The sequence below is a fragment of the Dermacentor silvarum genome, chromosome 2 (genome assembly GCF_013339745.2).
Source record: "Dermacentor silvarum isolate Dsil-2018 chromosome 2, BIME_Dsil_1.4, whole genome shotgun sequence".
Classification (NCBI taxonomy): domain Eukaryota; kingdom Metazoa; phylum Arthropoda; class Arachnida; order Ixodida; family Ixodidae; genus Dermacentor; species Dermacentor silvarum.
In genome coordinates, this window is record NC_051155.1 from 154181516 (window position 1) to 154198945 (window position 17430).

General features: G+C 45.5%; 1 protein-coding gene across 6 annotated transcripts in view; it reads left to right on the plus strand.

The window, feature by feature from the left end:
• The window catches only part of LOC119441929 (reticulophagy regulator 3-like), a 41211-nt gene that overhangs the window by 9896 nt on the left and 13885 nt on the right, over window positions 1–17430 (plus strand). For 5 of the 6 annotated variants that reach the window (XM_049661744.1, XM_049661743.1, XM_037706595.2 and 2 more), the window contains exons 3-6: window positions 8442–8568; window positions 12377–12461; window positions 12544–12663; window positions 15088–15300. In XM_049661744.1, the coding sequence (XP_049517701.1) occupies window positions 8442–8568; window positions 12377–12461; window positions 12544–12663; window positions 15088–15300 (545 nt within the window). The remainder of the gene's footprint in view (window positions 1–8441; window positions 8569–12376; window positions 12462–12543; window positions 12664–15087; window positions 15301–17430) is intronic. The other variant, XM_037706598.2, reaches the window with a different exon arrangement.

Genomic DNA, 17430 nt, shown 5'->3' on the forward strand with positions numbered 1-17430 from the left:
TTGTGCTGCCCCTATGAATCTTAACCAACTTGCCCAATTCGTTGTTCTTGTACTCGAGGCACAAATACTCAAGAAAATGGATGAGAGAATGGCTACTGCGGTAGCTTAATTGGTAAAAGCACCCACGTGTAAAGTGGACGAGTTTGGTTCCGCTGCGAAATGTGGCATGTTACTTTGGTTACTGTGGCGAGTTATCTTTTCATCCACTTTCATTTCCCTTTACTGTGTTTTTTCTTCATTTCAATTAAGCAATAATTTCTCCTATGCTTCCTGTGTCCTTGTTTTCTATTTCTTTGTATGGTTGTGACTAACAAAAGCTCTAGCCTCACAGATCTCCTTATTCTTCTCGCTCACTTCATTTCTAGTTGTCATTCAGTCTAGCAGTGGCATAGGGAAACTCGTGGACGACATTGCATGCATATTTCTGAGTTTTTGTTTTCTGTGCTTCCAGGATGTGGTTTTTCTGGAGATCTGAACACTCTTTCTTGTTCATCTCGTTCAAGTGAAATATACTTATCCACATGTCAAATGCAATTGCTGTAGTCTTGTATATGTGACACTAGATGTCTCTGCGTGACATAAGACTAAGATATACCTGCCAGTCACATGTACTGTCACTGCTTGCTTGCTCTACTTGGGTGTGCTCCTGTGCATCATCAGCACAGGAGTACACCCACAAATTCGTTGTTTGACCACAAACGGAGAATTGCTGCTCCCTGGACATGTTGGCTTGCTTTCAATGACTGAAATTTGTCCTAAAGCCATTGTCTGAAGTAAATGCACAATACCCATACAATTGTGATGTGGAAAAAAAAAAGAACGAATGATGAGTGAATCCTATTGTGTTACGTAGCTCTGCTGCTCGTGGCTGTGCCCGTGACAAAATTCCCAGGGTACTCTCACTTCTTGTTTCTAGGGGGTTTCGGCAAACAGCTAAAATAGTTATTGCATCACAGAATGACTGAAAGGCATGAAAGTGCAGATTTGTAGATTGCTTGGGCAGCGGAACAGGCGTTTGGACAGCAACGCACGACATGTCCTGACAAGCGAAATGGCTTGTCCTTTTTTTTTATGTTCCTTTTGTCTTAGCTGTGTTTGACTGCCCAAGTAAGCTGTAATTGCTTCACTTGTCCCCCCTTGAAAGCTGGCCACTTTTCAAAAGAAAAGCAATACTGGCCCAGTACTCTTCCTGTCTTCATGTTTGTGGCCTCCTCCTGTGTTGGGGCAATGAAGCGCTATATCAGGTCCTGTTTCTTGTAGCTTACTCCAAGAACAGGGTGGCAGTTAAAGTCGTAATAGAAACAAAATTGGATGTTTGCAGGAAAATGGCAAAAGTATCAAGTGATGCTAGGTAAATGGCTGCTTCAAGATTAACATCTTGCTGGCAGGTCATGTATATGTCTTAACAGTCGCCGTTAAAAATTCTACCTGTTATGCCAATTTTCTGGTTAAAATAGGTCGCATAATGTATTAATTCTTTTTTTTTTTGTCTACAGACCAAGCATCATGGCATGCAGAAGCGCTAGTTACCCATCTGCAGTGCTTCTTCACAATGAAAGCTGTTTATTTAGCTTGCACTCAAATAATCTTGCTCTAGAAAGTTTGCACTGCATTTAGAACTTGCAATTGAAACTCTTGCAGTAATTGCTCTTTTGCTAAATTTGCTTGTCAGGCATGTGTATCCTTTCAGAGTGCAGAAAAAGGAAAAGATAACGTTGGCCATATTTTGCTGCTTTGTCTTAGTGTGCCAACTGCTTAGTCTGTTGAAAGGCCCTGTCGGAAATGTTGTTTTACCTTGAAAGGTGTAAAGGACTCTTCAAGGACTGTTCTAGTGCAAGAATTTGTGAAGGTGTTTGGTAATTAAAACCAGTTGAAATTTTGTGAGGGGATGGTGCAAAGAGATAGTCTACTACCCCCCAGTAACAGCCAAGGCTCTTTGGTTGTGTCACAGCTGTCCCCGATTCGTCGTCGGCGCGAAGTCGATCGACGGGGTAGACAAGCTGGTTGGTCGTTCCGTACGCAAGCGAGCACAGTGAAAAGAGTCAGAGTCGGGAGTAAACAAAAAAAAACAAGATATTTATCGGCTGATAAATACACACAGATTAATAAAATACATTAAGAAAAAAAAACACAAGACAGACTAACACACCTGAACTTAATCTAACACAATGATGAAGGCAAATAAATACAAGCAATTATCAGTACATATACATATGAAACAGGGCGCGGATCAAATATACAAGAATAACACCTAACAGCATTTCACTAAACAAAGATCAAAAGAAATCAAAGTTCAAAAGAAAACAAATGGTGTCATACGCATGGCCGGGCAGCAGCAGCAAGTCCATAAACCGTGGAAGTCGGTGCACAAAGCTTTCCCGAAGAATGCTGGCGGTCCGATCTTGTCGAGGTGGATGCGAATTGCTGAGCTGGGTTTCCCGGGAGTCTAGATCTGACGACTTCCCTCAAGCAGGTTGAGCTAACTTGAGGCGAACTACCGTGAGCTTCGTTGCAGACGCTGGTTTGACGTCTCGTACGTCAACAAGTTCCTCGGAGTTCCGACGTGGCCAGGCGGCCCAGGCGATACTGGACGGCACTAGCCCCCCAACGGCTTCTCAGCAGCGCATAGGTTCAGCTTCTAGACTAATCAGCAGGGCCCAAAACATGCGCCTAAATAGCCTCTGCCTTCCCTAGTTCCCTAGGTAGGGAAACTGCCGCTACGTAGCATTCTCCGAATTCAGCTCTCTTAGCTCCCAACAATCTTGGCCGCACTCCCACTATGGACGAAGAACCGCAGATCAGCCTCTCTCCCACTGTCAAGGGCCAAGGTTGATCCCGGCACTACCACGTGGCCGTACGCGCACACTTCGGGGTCCGTAATCGGCGTGACGCGTCTGGAATCGAGATGGCAGCCCGAGCGGCCACGACGCTTTTGACGCCCGTAATTCGGCGTGTCGATGTCGAATGCATTGTACGCTGCACAGTCAGGAGCCCACGTGTTTGCCGCTCGTAATTCGGCGTGTCGATGTCGAATGCATTGTACGCTGCACAGTCAGGAGCCCACGTGTTTGACGCTCGTAATTCGGCGTGTCGATGTCGAATGGATTATACGCTGCACAGTCAGGAGCCCACGTGTTTGCCGCTCGTAATTCGGCGTGTCCTTAATCAGCGTCCAAACCATTCGAAAATATGCCGCTCCGTGACACAGCCCCCCACTTTCAGAATATTATCACATAATATTCACTTACACGAGTGGCATTTTCGAAAATAAAAACAAGAAAAAAAAAGACCATTCTATGTATACATAACATTATACATCTAATAACCACGTGTACCATGCAAAAAAAAAAAATCGAACACAACACCACACGTCCAGGCACACAACAACAACATTCTCCAACTCGACTGCACAATGACCGCAAATAAATGGTACTCGAAATAATATATGCAGCACACCTGCCATGAACCGTCTGTTCGTACTCCACATCAGTTTCAATACACGCACTAGTGCAATGGCACTCAAAAAACTTGCGCCAAATACGCGCTCAAGGCGACCAGAATAGTTGCGCATCTAGCAAAGTACTTCCATGCACCAATTGAACCGCAAAACCCTGTCGTCTTCCAAACACACATGCGAGATACGCACCAGCGCTTTGATCCCTTTGTGTTCGCAGAAGACACGCTTTAAGGAACGGCGCAAACACTCTTCCAAAAGACAAGGCCACACCACGGCTCCTTCAAAATAAAGCGACCCACTCTCAAAGAAAAAAAAATCTCGCGAACACTTCCGTAAAGTGAACTGCTACAGCGTATCTCCTCCCAAGAAAGCCTAACTGCTACAGAAAGAACATATCAAAAAAACAAAGTTTCAAAAACGTTCTACGCGCGCACACCAGCTCTCTCAGAATATCGTAGAGCGTCTAAAACAATTTACCCAAAGCTCCAAGCTAGCTCACTCAAACGATCTCTGCCTATTCAATGCACCGAACACGATAAAATAAAGGAACAAACTTTCTACAAAACATGCATCCAATCCTTAAGTCGTACTCGAGGCGGGCGCGTTTTGACGGCTGGTCTGGTCAGCGAGGGAATACAAAAGGTACAGCGGCCATTCTCCTCGCTGTCCATCCCCGACACTTGACAAACAGGCAGCATGCCTTTCACGCATCGCACTGCAACTTTACTGACGCGTATGCCTAATTCACGGCACCGTATCGGCTCTCTCTTTTGTGCCATGCCGTGCACACTTTTCAAGGAACCGAACGAGGGTAAACATACTGGCACCCTTGCTTTTGTCCGCCCCCGCGACGAACGGCCCTTTTCTCTCTTCCTCCCCCGGCGGCTCGGACGCGCTCGTACACGAAACATTGCAATCGGCCAACGCGGCCTTCGAGATCCTTCACTGCGCTCCCCACACGGTTTAGCGCCTTTTGTTTTATTCGGCTGCGTTGCCTTCACTGCCGCATTACGCACTCTGCGACACCGCTTCTTTTTCCTAGCACGCTTTCCTATGCTAAATTTCGAGCCTTCAGCTCGCACCTCATGATGACCGGCGCGCATATCGTCGGCCACGACTTCCACCCCAACCGCACGGTCCGGATGATCAGCGGGTGAATCACCCCTCTCAATGCCACCCTCACTGGCGGAGACCTTCAGACACCCCGGGGAAATGCAGCCATTTTCCTTTGCGCACCGTAGCTCGCCTACCTGGGCGATGTCCCGAACTGCACTATCCTGCCCGCATTTCGGTTCTGCGCACTTTTCTGATCGAGTGGAGTCTGCCCTGGTGCTCTCGTCTAGCGAGCTTGTGTCACTTCGGACTACTGCTGCTAGAGCAGCATTCGCGACATACTCCAAATCGTCTACCGCTGGCCTAGCTGCTTCTCTCGCATTCGATTGGCACAGTATCTCGTCGCACTCAATCCGGTCCCCATCAACGGGTCCCTCTACAACTACGCCACGGTCTGCGGATCTGGCATCGCCTTTGTTAGGCTCGCAAAGATTAGCCTCTCTTCCTACTATCGGCAGAACCGTGCGTGCGATTTCTTCGCACTTTCTGTGCGCGACTTCTACGGGCGCCTTGCATTTCAGCTGCTCCTCCTCTACTTCAAGGTGCTCGTTGCTAGCCCTGCTCCTGTTGCCACTTTGAATACGTTGAATCCTCAATTGTAACAACAGTATTTCGCGCTCTCCGGCTTCCTTCGCCGCCGCTTGCTCTTTCTCCCTTTCCTCTCGCTCTTTCTCCCTTTCCTCTCGGGCCTGCCTCTGCTGTTGCGTAATCCATGTCCTCAACTCGGCGCCCTTTAGGCCTAACTGTTTGCCTTCTTCTAACCACTTTTCCAACTCCATTGCCTCCAAAATGTCGCTACTGCTACACCACCAAAAACCGAGCGCTCACAATTCGCATGCATGCGCGTTCGATACTGCACAAGAATGTGTCAGTAGCACTACTCGATCAATCTCCACGATTATCGTTCTCAGTTCACCGTGCTGCTTTTGTACGGAACGTCCTGTCGCGGACGCCAGTTTATGTCACAGCTGTCCCCTATTCGTCGTCGGCGCGAAGTCGATCGACGGGGTAGACAAGCTGGTTGGTCGTTCCGTACGCAAGCGAGCACAGTGAAAAGAGTCAGAGTCGGGAGTAAACAAAAAAAAACAAGATATTTATCGGCTGATAAATACACACAGATTAATAAAATACATTAAGAAAAAAAAAAAACACAAGACAGACTAACACACCTGAACTTAATCTAACACAATGATGAAGGCAAATAAATACAAGCAATTATCAGGTCATATACATATGAAACAGGGCGCGGATCAAATATACAAGAATAACACCTAACAGCATTTCACTTAACAAAGATCAAAAGAAATCAAAGTTCAAAAGAAAACAAATGGTGTCATACGCATGGCCGGGCAGCAGCAGCAAGTCCATAAACCGTGGAAGTCGGTGCACAAAGCTTTCCCGAAGAATGCTGGCGGTCCGATCTTGTCGAGGTGGATGCGAATTGCTGAGCTGGGTTTCCCGGGAGTCTAGATCTGACGACTTCCCTCAAGCAGGTTGAGCTAACTTGAGGCGAACTACCGTGAGCTTCGTTGCAGACGCTGGTTTGACGTCTCGTACGTCAACAAGTTCCTCGGAGTTCCGACGTGGCCAGGCGGCCCAGGCGATACTGGACGGCACTAGCCCCCCAACGGCTTCTCAGCAGCGCATAGGTTCAGCTTCTAGACTAATCAGCAGGGCTCAAAACATGCGCCTAAATAGCCTCTGCCTTCCCTAGTTCCCTAGGTAGGGAAACTGCCGCTACGTAGCATTCTCCGAATTCAGCTCTCTTAGCTCCCAACAATCTTGGCCGCACTCCCACTATGGACGAAGAACCGCAGATCAGCCTCTCTCCCACTGTCAAGGGCCAAGGTTGATCCCGGCACTACCACGTGGCCGTACGCGCACACTTCGGGGTCCGTAATCGGCGTGACGCGTCTGGAATCGAGATGGCAGCCCGAGCGGCCACGACGCTTTTGACGCCCGTAATTCGGCGTGTCGATGTCGAATGCATTGTACGCTGCACAGTCAGGAGCCCACGTGTTTGCCGCTCGTAATTCGGCGTGTCGATGTCGAATGCATTGTACGCTGCACAGTCAGGAGCCCACGTGTTTGACGCTCGTAATTCGGCGTGTCGATGTCGAATGCATTATACGCTGCACAGTCAGGAGCCCACGTGTTTGCCGCTCGTAATTCGGCGTGTCCTTAATCAGCGTCCAAACCATTCGAAAATATGCCGCTCCGTGACAGGTTGCTTCGTCCAGAGTATACAAGCAACGCTCCTCTCTTGTCTTCTCCCTTATTGGTGCTGAGGGCCCATGCGACATTTATCCCTTTCAAGTGTTGTGCGCACAATTGTGCATGTTATGATATCGCATGAAAACCAAAAGCGCTGATGAAAATATTCATATTTAAGATGTTGTTCATGCACCTTGAATTACTTCTGGTTGTGCCCGCGCTGCAAATTTAAATATCTCGAATGTGCTTTAGTAAAATGAATTGGAATGTTAAGGCTCAAGTGTTGGTTCTCAATGTCTGAATGCCGTCACGCGACGGGTTCACTTTCAGAGTTTTTCACTTTACATTGTTATATTTTTCATGTGGTTGGATGGATGTTTTCCTAGTGTACTAAACATGAAATAGTTGACGTTCCCATATCTTTTGCTCGGAGACCACATTATGTAAACTTTACAAGCCTAGCTGAAAAATTGAAAATTCTTAATCAGTTCTGCAGCTATATGCTTTCTATGATTGTGACAATGTAGCAACTGTGGAAAAATTAAATTCTCAATGGACTGAATTAATTGGTGCCTGAAAGGGTTATCTCACAGCAGTTTTCTATTCTTTCTTCTTTGCTTCTCTTTACCTTTCATAGTTTGGCATATATTTAATGCGGGTTTTGTGTACTCTGCATTTTATGGGAATCTTGCAAGTTGTTCACATTATTTCTGACTGTTTGCATGGTGCGGTCACAATGTGTAACATGGAAGCAGGAGCTGTAATGTCGCTGCTGGCGATCTTTGCTGTAGACTAGTGCTTCTGAAGAGGGCACAGGCTTTCATTTGAATTTTCGGCTGTTTTCGTGGATACATCAGTGATATTTTGCATCCAGGATTTGTCACCACATGTGGTCTACACACTGCACTGTGTTCTTTTTACAGCGAAGCTGTATATGCCTAGGCTGAAACACTCATGTTCCGACCACAGAAACCCTCTGGTGAAAATAAACCTATCGAAAACTCGCGTCTCATTCACTTGGTATATATCAAATTGGCATGGAAGGGCATGAATGTATGAATAGCATGACTGATAGGTCGTGACATCAATAACCACCTGCTCGTCAGTTAGGTCACGATTAACGATAATAAAATCACGTGTGGCGCATACCTGCATTAGATATGCGGGGATGAGCCAGTTACAAAAAAGAAAGAAATCACATGTGGCTCGTACCGGGGCCGCACATTTCAGCTTTGCTGGTTTAACATCTGTATGGGGTGCATGGGCGGTTAATTTTTTCTTTCTGATTGCCCAAACATAGTGTCAATAGGGGACGGACGGACAGAAAAAACTTTATTGATAGAAGCACCTGTGAGGTTGCCGGCCCGGGCTCAGGCCACACGGGCATTATGTGCGGTGAGGCATAGCCTTTCCACCGCTGCCCGGGACCGCTGGATTGCCCATAGTTGGTCGTGTAGGTCTGAGCTAGTAATATGGGAGAGGCCTCGCTGTAAGCAGATCTTGCTTCTACTGTTGCGTTTCAGCAGGATTCACTTCATATAGAATCTGCATGTGATGGCATAATGTGATTGATTTTCCTACTGTATGGAACTTTTCTCACTATGTAATAGCTAATTTCTAGATGAACCATCATCTACAGAGAAGCAATACTTTTCAGGTGGACTCCTGTACATCCGCAAGTCTTCAGCGTGCCCGAACTGAGCCGATACATCACTGATTGGTCAGAGAGCGTCAGAAAGTGGTTTGCGAATGTGATTCTTCTTCGAAAGACCAACCCAGGATTGGTGCGTTGTATTTATTTATTTATTAGTATACCTACATTTCGCCCATTCCGGCATTACAGTGGGGGGGGGGGGGGGACAGGGCATTACATAATGAAGACACATGAAGTATGCACCACATACATAAGTGAGCATTAGAGAAAAATAAAGTGTACAATTAGCACGGACAGCACAATTAGCATGTCAAATAAAACGCGTCGAGGGACAATTCAGTGATGGGTAAAGACAAGTAACGGGAAGGTGAAACGTACGTATTGTAGAGGTACTCAACCAAACAAAATGAGAACACAATAACAGCACTAGTAAGCTGCTAAGCAAGAACGCACCATACACTGGTTATTGCATGTGAAAAGGGCATAACATTTGCGTGGGAAGCAGATGAAAAAAAAGAAATAAATAAAAAGGAAGACAGATTTATAGGCTAAACTGCAATCTCAATTCGCCCAAGAAACAGTTCGTGTCGCGACTTGCATTGTGCCACTGTGGTTGTTCCCTGTCGCTACAGTGCGACAATATTTTCTAAGAACTCTTTCTATGCATTGCAAAAGAAATGTAATGTGTTCATTTTAGGTAGTACTTTGTAAAGCAAAAGTGAATACACATAGGCAGATCACGGCTTTGCAGGTCACGTTCTGTATTGCCTGTGTCGATCAGAGACACACCTAGGCTTATGAGTGTCGTGTTGTCTAGCACGTGGTGATCGTTTGCAGCGAAACTTGCAAACGTATATGACCAACATTCTCTGAATAGTGATGACATGGGAAAGCACTATTCCCATGTATTCACATCCTTGCTAGGCATGTGATATCACGGTGGCGCTGGTGGCAGCGCCACTGTGATATCATAATTGATGGTGCATGCGTTGCCTGCACTTGGAGGGTTAGACAGACCTTCAGAGACTCGAGAAGTGTGCAGCGTGTTTTGCTGTAAAAACAAAGGCAGCATTCCTGCTTTGCAGCTATATACCACACGATGGTGCGTACAGTGGTCTGACCGGACAGCAAACTTGAAGCTACAAAAGGCCGAAAGCTTTACGTCGAATTCATCTTGTGTGCCATCATTACACATCGCCTCCAACGCTGCTGGCAGCACTTCTCGTTATGCCAGCGTTGGTAGACTCCTGGTCGCTGCCAGGGTGCTCTTACTGCTGTGCAGCAACAGTTAACTCGGGTGCTGCATCGTGTGAGCATGTTGACCCGCATATCTTTAGAACAGTGGCCAATGCACACCGCTAACCATTGCTATTGCTGTCTCACTTTTTTTTTTTTTTTAATGGGTCCAGTGCACAAGGCATGTATAAGTGACATTACAGCAATCCGACATGCACACTACATGGGAAAAGTGTCTGTTGTGAAGGTCATAGTCGAGTACACAAGATGGTATAGCTTTTTTGTTTGTTTGTTTTTCATTTCATGCTGTTTCGCAGAGACCTCTATGGGCATCACCATATTTGATACCAACTAGACTGTGGCAGGCTCCTGGAGCATGTATACCGTACATACTGGAATCTAGGCCGACTCCAATTCTAAGCTGACCCCCCTACGTCCAAAGCCAGAAAAACTTACCTCGAATGTAGGCCAAACAAGAAAGCGAGGACAGGGTTCACAAAATGAAAACAGCATTTATTGAATCTGAACATGCCGAGCTCATTCTACGTCATCATCGCTGCTATCCTCGTCGCTATCTTCCTTATCGCTGCCATTTTCAAACAGTGCACTGTATTCAGTGTCATCAAGTGCATTACAGATACTGCACCTTTTGAAGCAGTGCACGATCAAAGTTCCTGGGTAAATGTCATCCTCCTTGCGGCACACGTAAAAAGCATCCCCCGTTGCCCTCTCCAACGACGGAGTTTTTTCTTATTCGATGTCGAAGTCCCGTCCAGCTTGAACGTTTGACAATGCCTCTACGGCTAGCACAACTGTTCGTTAGAAAGCGGCACTATAGTGGCATCGCCTCTTTGGTGCCGTTATGATAATGCTACGCCACGCGCCGATACTACACCATACCGATACTATCGATACGACACGGGTCAAAATGGCGATGTCGCTCGTGTACTTCAGTTGGCTACAGGCATGGCTAGTAGCGGCTGCGATACTGACTTTTCTAGATGGTGCTAACTATGCACTATATTTATCAGTTTCAGTTAAAAACTGGCACGTTTTTCAAAATCCTCAAATCTAAGGCGACCCTAGAGTTTCTTTTATGATTATTTGAAAAAAACTATTGGCCTAGATTCAAGTAATTACGGTACTTGCAGACAACTTTCTTTGCTAATGAAGAAAAATCTACGGAGGCAAGCAGCACTCCTGAAAAAGGTCTCACATTAACATTCACTTTAGCTTAAATTGTGGAAGAGAAAAAAGCATCTTATTTATAACAACAAAATAAGACAGTACCTGAGCGTTGGCTTATTCCTCTGCTTTTCTCTTCTGTGTTTCGGCAATTGAAAAACTGTTGTGTGTGGAAGCTACGCTGATTCCAGTATCTGTCCCAAGAAACTAAGAGTGCTGCCACTCTGCCAGACTACTTGGCATAGCAACACATGTGCGAAAGCTCTGCTCCTGTAGCATTCCTTTCATTTGGCATAGACACATAAGGAAGCCGATGCACAAGGCTACCGTACTCAAAAAAGCAGATGCTTCCTGCGCTTTAGAATGTTCTATGAACTGGCTGACTTACTTCTGTAGGAGCATCCCCATTTCCCTTTTTATGTTTCACAACAGAAACACTTGGCAGTTGTGGCTGAGCAGCTACTGCATTCCGCTGCGGAGGGGTCGTGGATTTGTTTCCCAGCTGCTGCCACCACACATTGATGGGGGCAGAATTCAAAAACATTTGTTTTACATAGGTGCACATTCAAAAACTCTTGGTGGTTAAAAGAGATCTGGAGCTGTCTACTATGCCATCTTTCATGACCCTAATGTTAGTTTGGGGTGTTAAAACACCATGAATCAGTCGCTTGGAAAGTTATCTTGAAAGGACATCGCTACCTTTTTTTTTTTGTGTGTGTGCTGCATGTGCTGTCCTTAGCTCTTTTTTCTGGTTCCTGTGATAAACCAAGCCGTCCAAATGAAATGAGCACACTTTTTTGGCAAGGAAGAGTTGAGACTCCTTAAAAGGCGCGTGCTGAAGCATCATTTCCTGAAACTGAGCAACATGCTGGAATGAGTGCTCTGCATTTCAAGAAATACAGTATTCCCAACTAAAGTTTTACAAAGAATCTAATATGAAGAGAGATAGTACAATTTTGATTTTGGCGTGCCTATATTTAAATGGCGTGCCTATTGCTCTTTTCTTTTTCTCTCTGTGGTGTGCTTATGGCAACCTTTACAAGTTGGCGTCTTACAAACACGCTTGAGGGTGATAAGGAATTGGTTATAGGACAAGCAGAACTCGTATTAACAACTGCCACTCCTCCCGTTTCCAAATGTGGAAGGATGTGCAGGCGCGTGACCGATGGTTAGTGCCTGGGAGCATCACTGACATTGCCTATGGAGGGGGGGGGGGGGGGGGGAGCTTGGGTTTAGGAGGCTAGCAATCTATTATGCGAGATTGTAGGTTCCCTGCTGGGTGTCGAGGGATATTTGACCTGCATGTTCACAGCCAGCATTGTCTACAACTTGGGAACGTACGTTTTTTTAACTGTTCAAGAAGTGTTTGGTTGCCCCTTTAATGTTTTCATGGAGGCAGAATAGCAGTAAGTTATGTTAGTTAGGGAGTCAATCACATGTCAGTGCAGCTGTACCTTGAAGCTCTTCTTTTTTGCAAGTTTGTTTATGACTGCAATTGCTTGATTTTTCTTCTGCAGTTCTGCATTCTGGCGTCATCAACTTTTGCTATGACGGCTGTGTTGGGAAGAATGGTGTCTGGTGTTCTCATACTTTACAGTCTGTGTAAGTTCACAGGCAGCCTTTCTCAGTTTACCAACACTGAAAGCCATCCTTTGTTCGCCTAATTTAGCATTGTTTGTTTCAGTGATGGCTGTTACCCTAGGTCCCGGTATTGCACTGTATGTAATACCAGCCACGTGGTATGAACAGGCCGATGCACTTATGAGAATTGCATCTGGAAAGCCACCTAGGAGGAAGCAGCGCAGTAAGTGAACGTTCTTGTCATCAATTCCTGACTCCACTTGGCGTGATTTACTCTTATTTGGTTTATTTTATGGGTGTTTGAAGAGGGAAATTTTCTGATACGACTGTACTATTTGAGGAAACAACCTCTGAATATCAAATCAAATATTCTATTTCTAAACTCAGTGAAATACGTGGGGTCCTTTTGGTAAGAGGCTTATAGACATATTTACACGGCTTAAATACATGTAATGCTGTTTGCAAATACAACTGAAGTGCTTGTAAATGAGAAACAACTGCTTTCAGTTATCTGGTGCACCATTACAATGACAGTAATAAAAAATGAAAACAGCAAATTCAACAGGTGCACATAGTGTTGTTCATTCTAGAAGAGAAGTGTCAAGCTACAACACCAAACATTGTTTTAAAGGGATGGAAGCATGGTGGGAAGGGCCCAATAAGATATTGCTTTGTCTAAAAAGAGCGGCATTCATAATGAATTGCTGAAAACTATTGATCATAAGTTATCTGCCCCATGCATTTGCTTAGGAACTGGTGCCCCTGTGCAGCAACTGCAGCTTCCCTGCAGTAGAATCATTCAGAACGTTCCTTACTTTCATCATTCTCTCTTCACTGGGGCTCCAGAAAGTGTTCTTATCCCTCACATAATCAAAAGAAACCATCATTCAGTGATATTGATTTGTGTATTCTCGTGTCAAATCAAATGGCGAATACTATTTGATGCAAATGAACAATATCTTAGATACAGTGCATACACAAGGAATGTCTATTTGTTTCCCTGAAGTGCTGGCGAGAATATGGGGAACAAATGGGCTACATTTTTTTGTCTCTGTTGACTGCATGGACTCAACAGAGACTGTCGGTGGGGGTTTAAAGGTAAATGTGTTTGCAGGCTGTGCACTTTGATGTGGAGTATAGTGTCCAATCATTGCAAATAGCCTTTGTAATATACTTGTTTCTTACTTATCAGCTTAACTGCAAGCCAGTGGGCGCAAGTTAAGCTGTATGCATTCTGGCAGGCAGGTCTTACGTTCGCCCAAGCTTCAGTGCCCTGCCTTTCCCACCCCATTTCTCTCTCTCTCTCTCTCTCTCTCAGTGCAGCATGCATATCTACCTAGCTATTAGTATATGCTGAAAATTTATCACTCTTGGGTGCTTGTGTCAAGTTACGGCCATTTTGTTGTCTTCAGTAGTACGAGTCTGCTTTGTGTCCATCATTTTTTGTCTGTTTGGTTACAGCGGCAAAGGCTTACCATGATATCATGTAATGGTCGTAAGACACTACAGATTTCCTTTTTTTAACCAAATGTCTCTGCTTCACTTGAGTAAAGTTTAAATTTCGCATTAGAGCTATCAGGTCACAGCCCCAGCATGCCAGAGCATGCAGCCAGAAGGTGTGGAGCTGCCTTTGTGTAGCTGCTTTCTCTTGGCATGTGTAGCATTTCCTCTGGTCCCATAGAAACCTATGTGTGCACATGCTTTCTATGTAACCCTGACATCCTTCTTGACCTTTACTAACTCTTATAGTGTCAGCAGTCTAACTTCCCGCTAGTCAAAAGGAAAATCTTGGCCGGCCACCATGGCCAGTTGTATCGAACAAAATGTTATGTACTTATTGGTTAATATACAAGACCGGTTATGTATTATACAGCAATTATAAAAAAGAATTAAAGTGGAAAGAAAAAAGTTATTGCTCTCTTTCTGCAGATAACCCGCTCCCGCATATAACCCACACACCCAATTACAAGCCGGACAGGGGTGGGGGGAACAACCTGCACGTATAACTTGTGAAAATGCATAAGAGCGATGCTCTCCGCCGTATCGCAAGGCACTTAGTAGGACCCCGCGAGAACGGGCCACGTATGAGTTTGCCGGCGCCACATGCACTATTCGCTAACTACTTAACGCAGTATGGCGACCCATTAAGAGGAGGAGAAGGGAGCTTCAACATGCACGGGCGGGGTTCCCTAGGCGATAACAAAACTTAATGGCGGAGAGCCTTGCCTTGAGGTGTGTCTTCAGGGCAGCATGCACTGTGCTGCCCTGAGGCTGCACATCAAGGCGAAATTTGGATATAATCCGCACACCGACTTTACCATTTCACTAAAAACATTTGGGGGGGGGGGGGGGGGGCTTATACGTGCAAAATTACGATGCATCTTACTTTTGTTAAGTTGAGGTTCATTATGTCGAAGTTTGACTACGTTGGTATAACATGTGTAGCTAACATTGAACACAACAGAGAGTGTGGGACAAGTGCACTCTCTAGAAAGTTGAGGCATGGCTGTCATGTCGTTCTTATTGTGCTGTTGTACTATCTATACTTGATATCCTGTAATAGTTGTAGCCTTTCATCTGTTTGACACAAACTCACCTCACTCAATCTTCTAACCTCCACCCTTGCACCCTTTCTGTGCATCTTCAGATGATGATGGTGGTGGTGTTGGGGAGGGTTCTGGTCCCACTAACACTGAAGAAGAGCAAGATGAGCTGGAGGAGTTCCTGCCCAAAATGGACGAAAGGCTTTTGGCAAAGCAGCTCAGCCTGTCTCTGGAGTCTGACACGAGGTCGAGCACGCTCAGTGACACATCGCTTCTGCCTCAAGGGCTTGCCACTGCACCGCCTCTAGATTCCCTGGGTTGGTGTCCTGTCCTCCTCTTCCTCTATAAAAAATTGTCGGTGAATATGAGTGCATGTCTACTCCGGTGGCGGCTGCTTAAGGCACGGCCATGTGGGCGCCATACCTTGAAAGTGATCTGCAATGTGGACAAAGTGCGCGCCCGCGCGGGCCTAATTTTCAAAGCAATTTGTGATGTGGACAAAGTGACCCAGTGCCAGTAGCTTCGTATGCGCTGTGCTTTCGACGTTTAGTTCGCATTGAATTGAGAGACAGCATGAATTCGCTCGGTGCTGTCGCCACGCTTCCGCACTATGGCGTTTTCACAGCGACTTTTCGTGGTCATCAAGCAAGATGTGTTCATGTTTACCTGTGCGTGCGTGACGCCATGCTTGTTAATTTAGTTAGTTAGTAAACGAATGTTTACAAGATAAAGGTACTATCCTTACTTCGTATAGCTGTCTACTAATTTGCTATCACAATCTATGCTTCGCCTTTCGGGCATAACTGCGACTTATTTTTTTTTTCTTGGGACGTTCGTCACTCACTCTTTGCAATGACGTTGTTAGACATCGCGGCCAAGGTTTTGGAAGTGTGGCGTTTCGGATATTACGGACTTCTAATAAAAAGGCCATTTTTGTCAGAATGTCAGGGTCCGTTTTAATAAAAGTCGACTGTATAAATGTAACAGTAAGGAAAATGAAAGTGGATGAAATTCAACTTGCTGCAGGTGGTGCCGAGGCATAAAACAACTTCAGTGCGGAATTTACTTTTGAAATTCAAGTGGCTGTATTGCGAAAAGCTCACAACAGTAGACGATTTTGATGCCGAAACGGGGGAAATGCTGCCATAGCCACTTACTGAATGTAAGACAAAACCCAGAACATGAAAACTTGTGTAGCTCTTCGGTATTACTTCTGGGATTAGGCCTCGCTAGCAGTGGGCGAAAAATCTCGAAGGTCATGGTTTTTGATTTCCATCATATCCGCTAAACACGAGGCAGTGTTGCCATTTTAGCAATATTGTACCTGAATTTATCTGACTTCTTCGGCTGTTTAGCGATACATTTTTCTATTTAGCGACCAGCAGCTTTCTTAGCGATGTGATAGAACAAGTGGCAACACAATAGTGACTTGGAAGTTCCGAAAGTTGCTTCAAAAATAACTTCTTAGGACGCACTTGTTATTCAAAAGCTACAAGCGGCAGGAATAGGCGGGAAGGTGTATGGGCTCTGTGACCATGATGAAGCAACTTCAGTCTCCACTCAGAGGCCCTATGCCCTCGTTAATTGCACCAAAGGATTCCCATTGTGCTGTAATGGTTAGTAATGCTGCAGGTGCTGCAGTTTTGCAGGTGCTGCAGTTTTACTAAATACAATTAAACCTTGATTAATCGAAGTTGGTAAAGTCGGCAATTTGCTTCATTATATCGAAATTTCGTTATGTTTAAATTTGGTCTTTTATGCAAACAAGCATAGTTGTCGATGGATTTTTCTTGCACAGAAGGGATTGCACAATTTTATGAAATATTGGGCAGTTAGGAAAGGCAAATTTGAAATACAAAAATTTATTTTGTTGAATTTAAGAGTCATTGATGAAAGATACAGTTTCGTGCCGTGTCGACGATGTCTTCACATCGACGGTGCGAAACGAAGCCAGCCACACTTCTGCATTCAGTCTGTCCTCGCGGCTGATAAGTGTCGTCTGCAGTGAAACGGTACTGTCATGAAAAGCACCGGCAGTGGGGGGGGGGGGTCATCTACTTCTCGCTTCAATGTGTCTCCGAAACTCGAGATTACGCAATCTCTAGTACTAAACGTGTGGGAAAACAAAGTTAAAGATATGCCATGCCATGTCAGCACGCCCACTCTTTGCACACGCTGCAGATTACCTCTATAAGAGGGCATGCGGGGGCTGCCTATGCACTCAGCCTCCCTGACAGCCATGCCCAGCCACAGCCGCTCTAGAATAGGAGGCACAAGCCACTCTGTCCCCCTCCCCTCCCTTCTGCCTTGCTCGCTTTTGCATCATTTGGCTATCCCCGTCTGCAGAAGTTTCCATTTATTGTCTCGATTTGCCTTTGCGGCGGCAGTGAAATTTTGTATTGAAATTGTGCGTAAACTCACTTCGTTATATTGAGCATTATATTGTA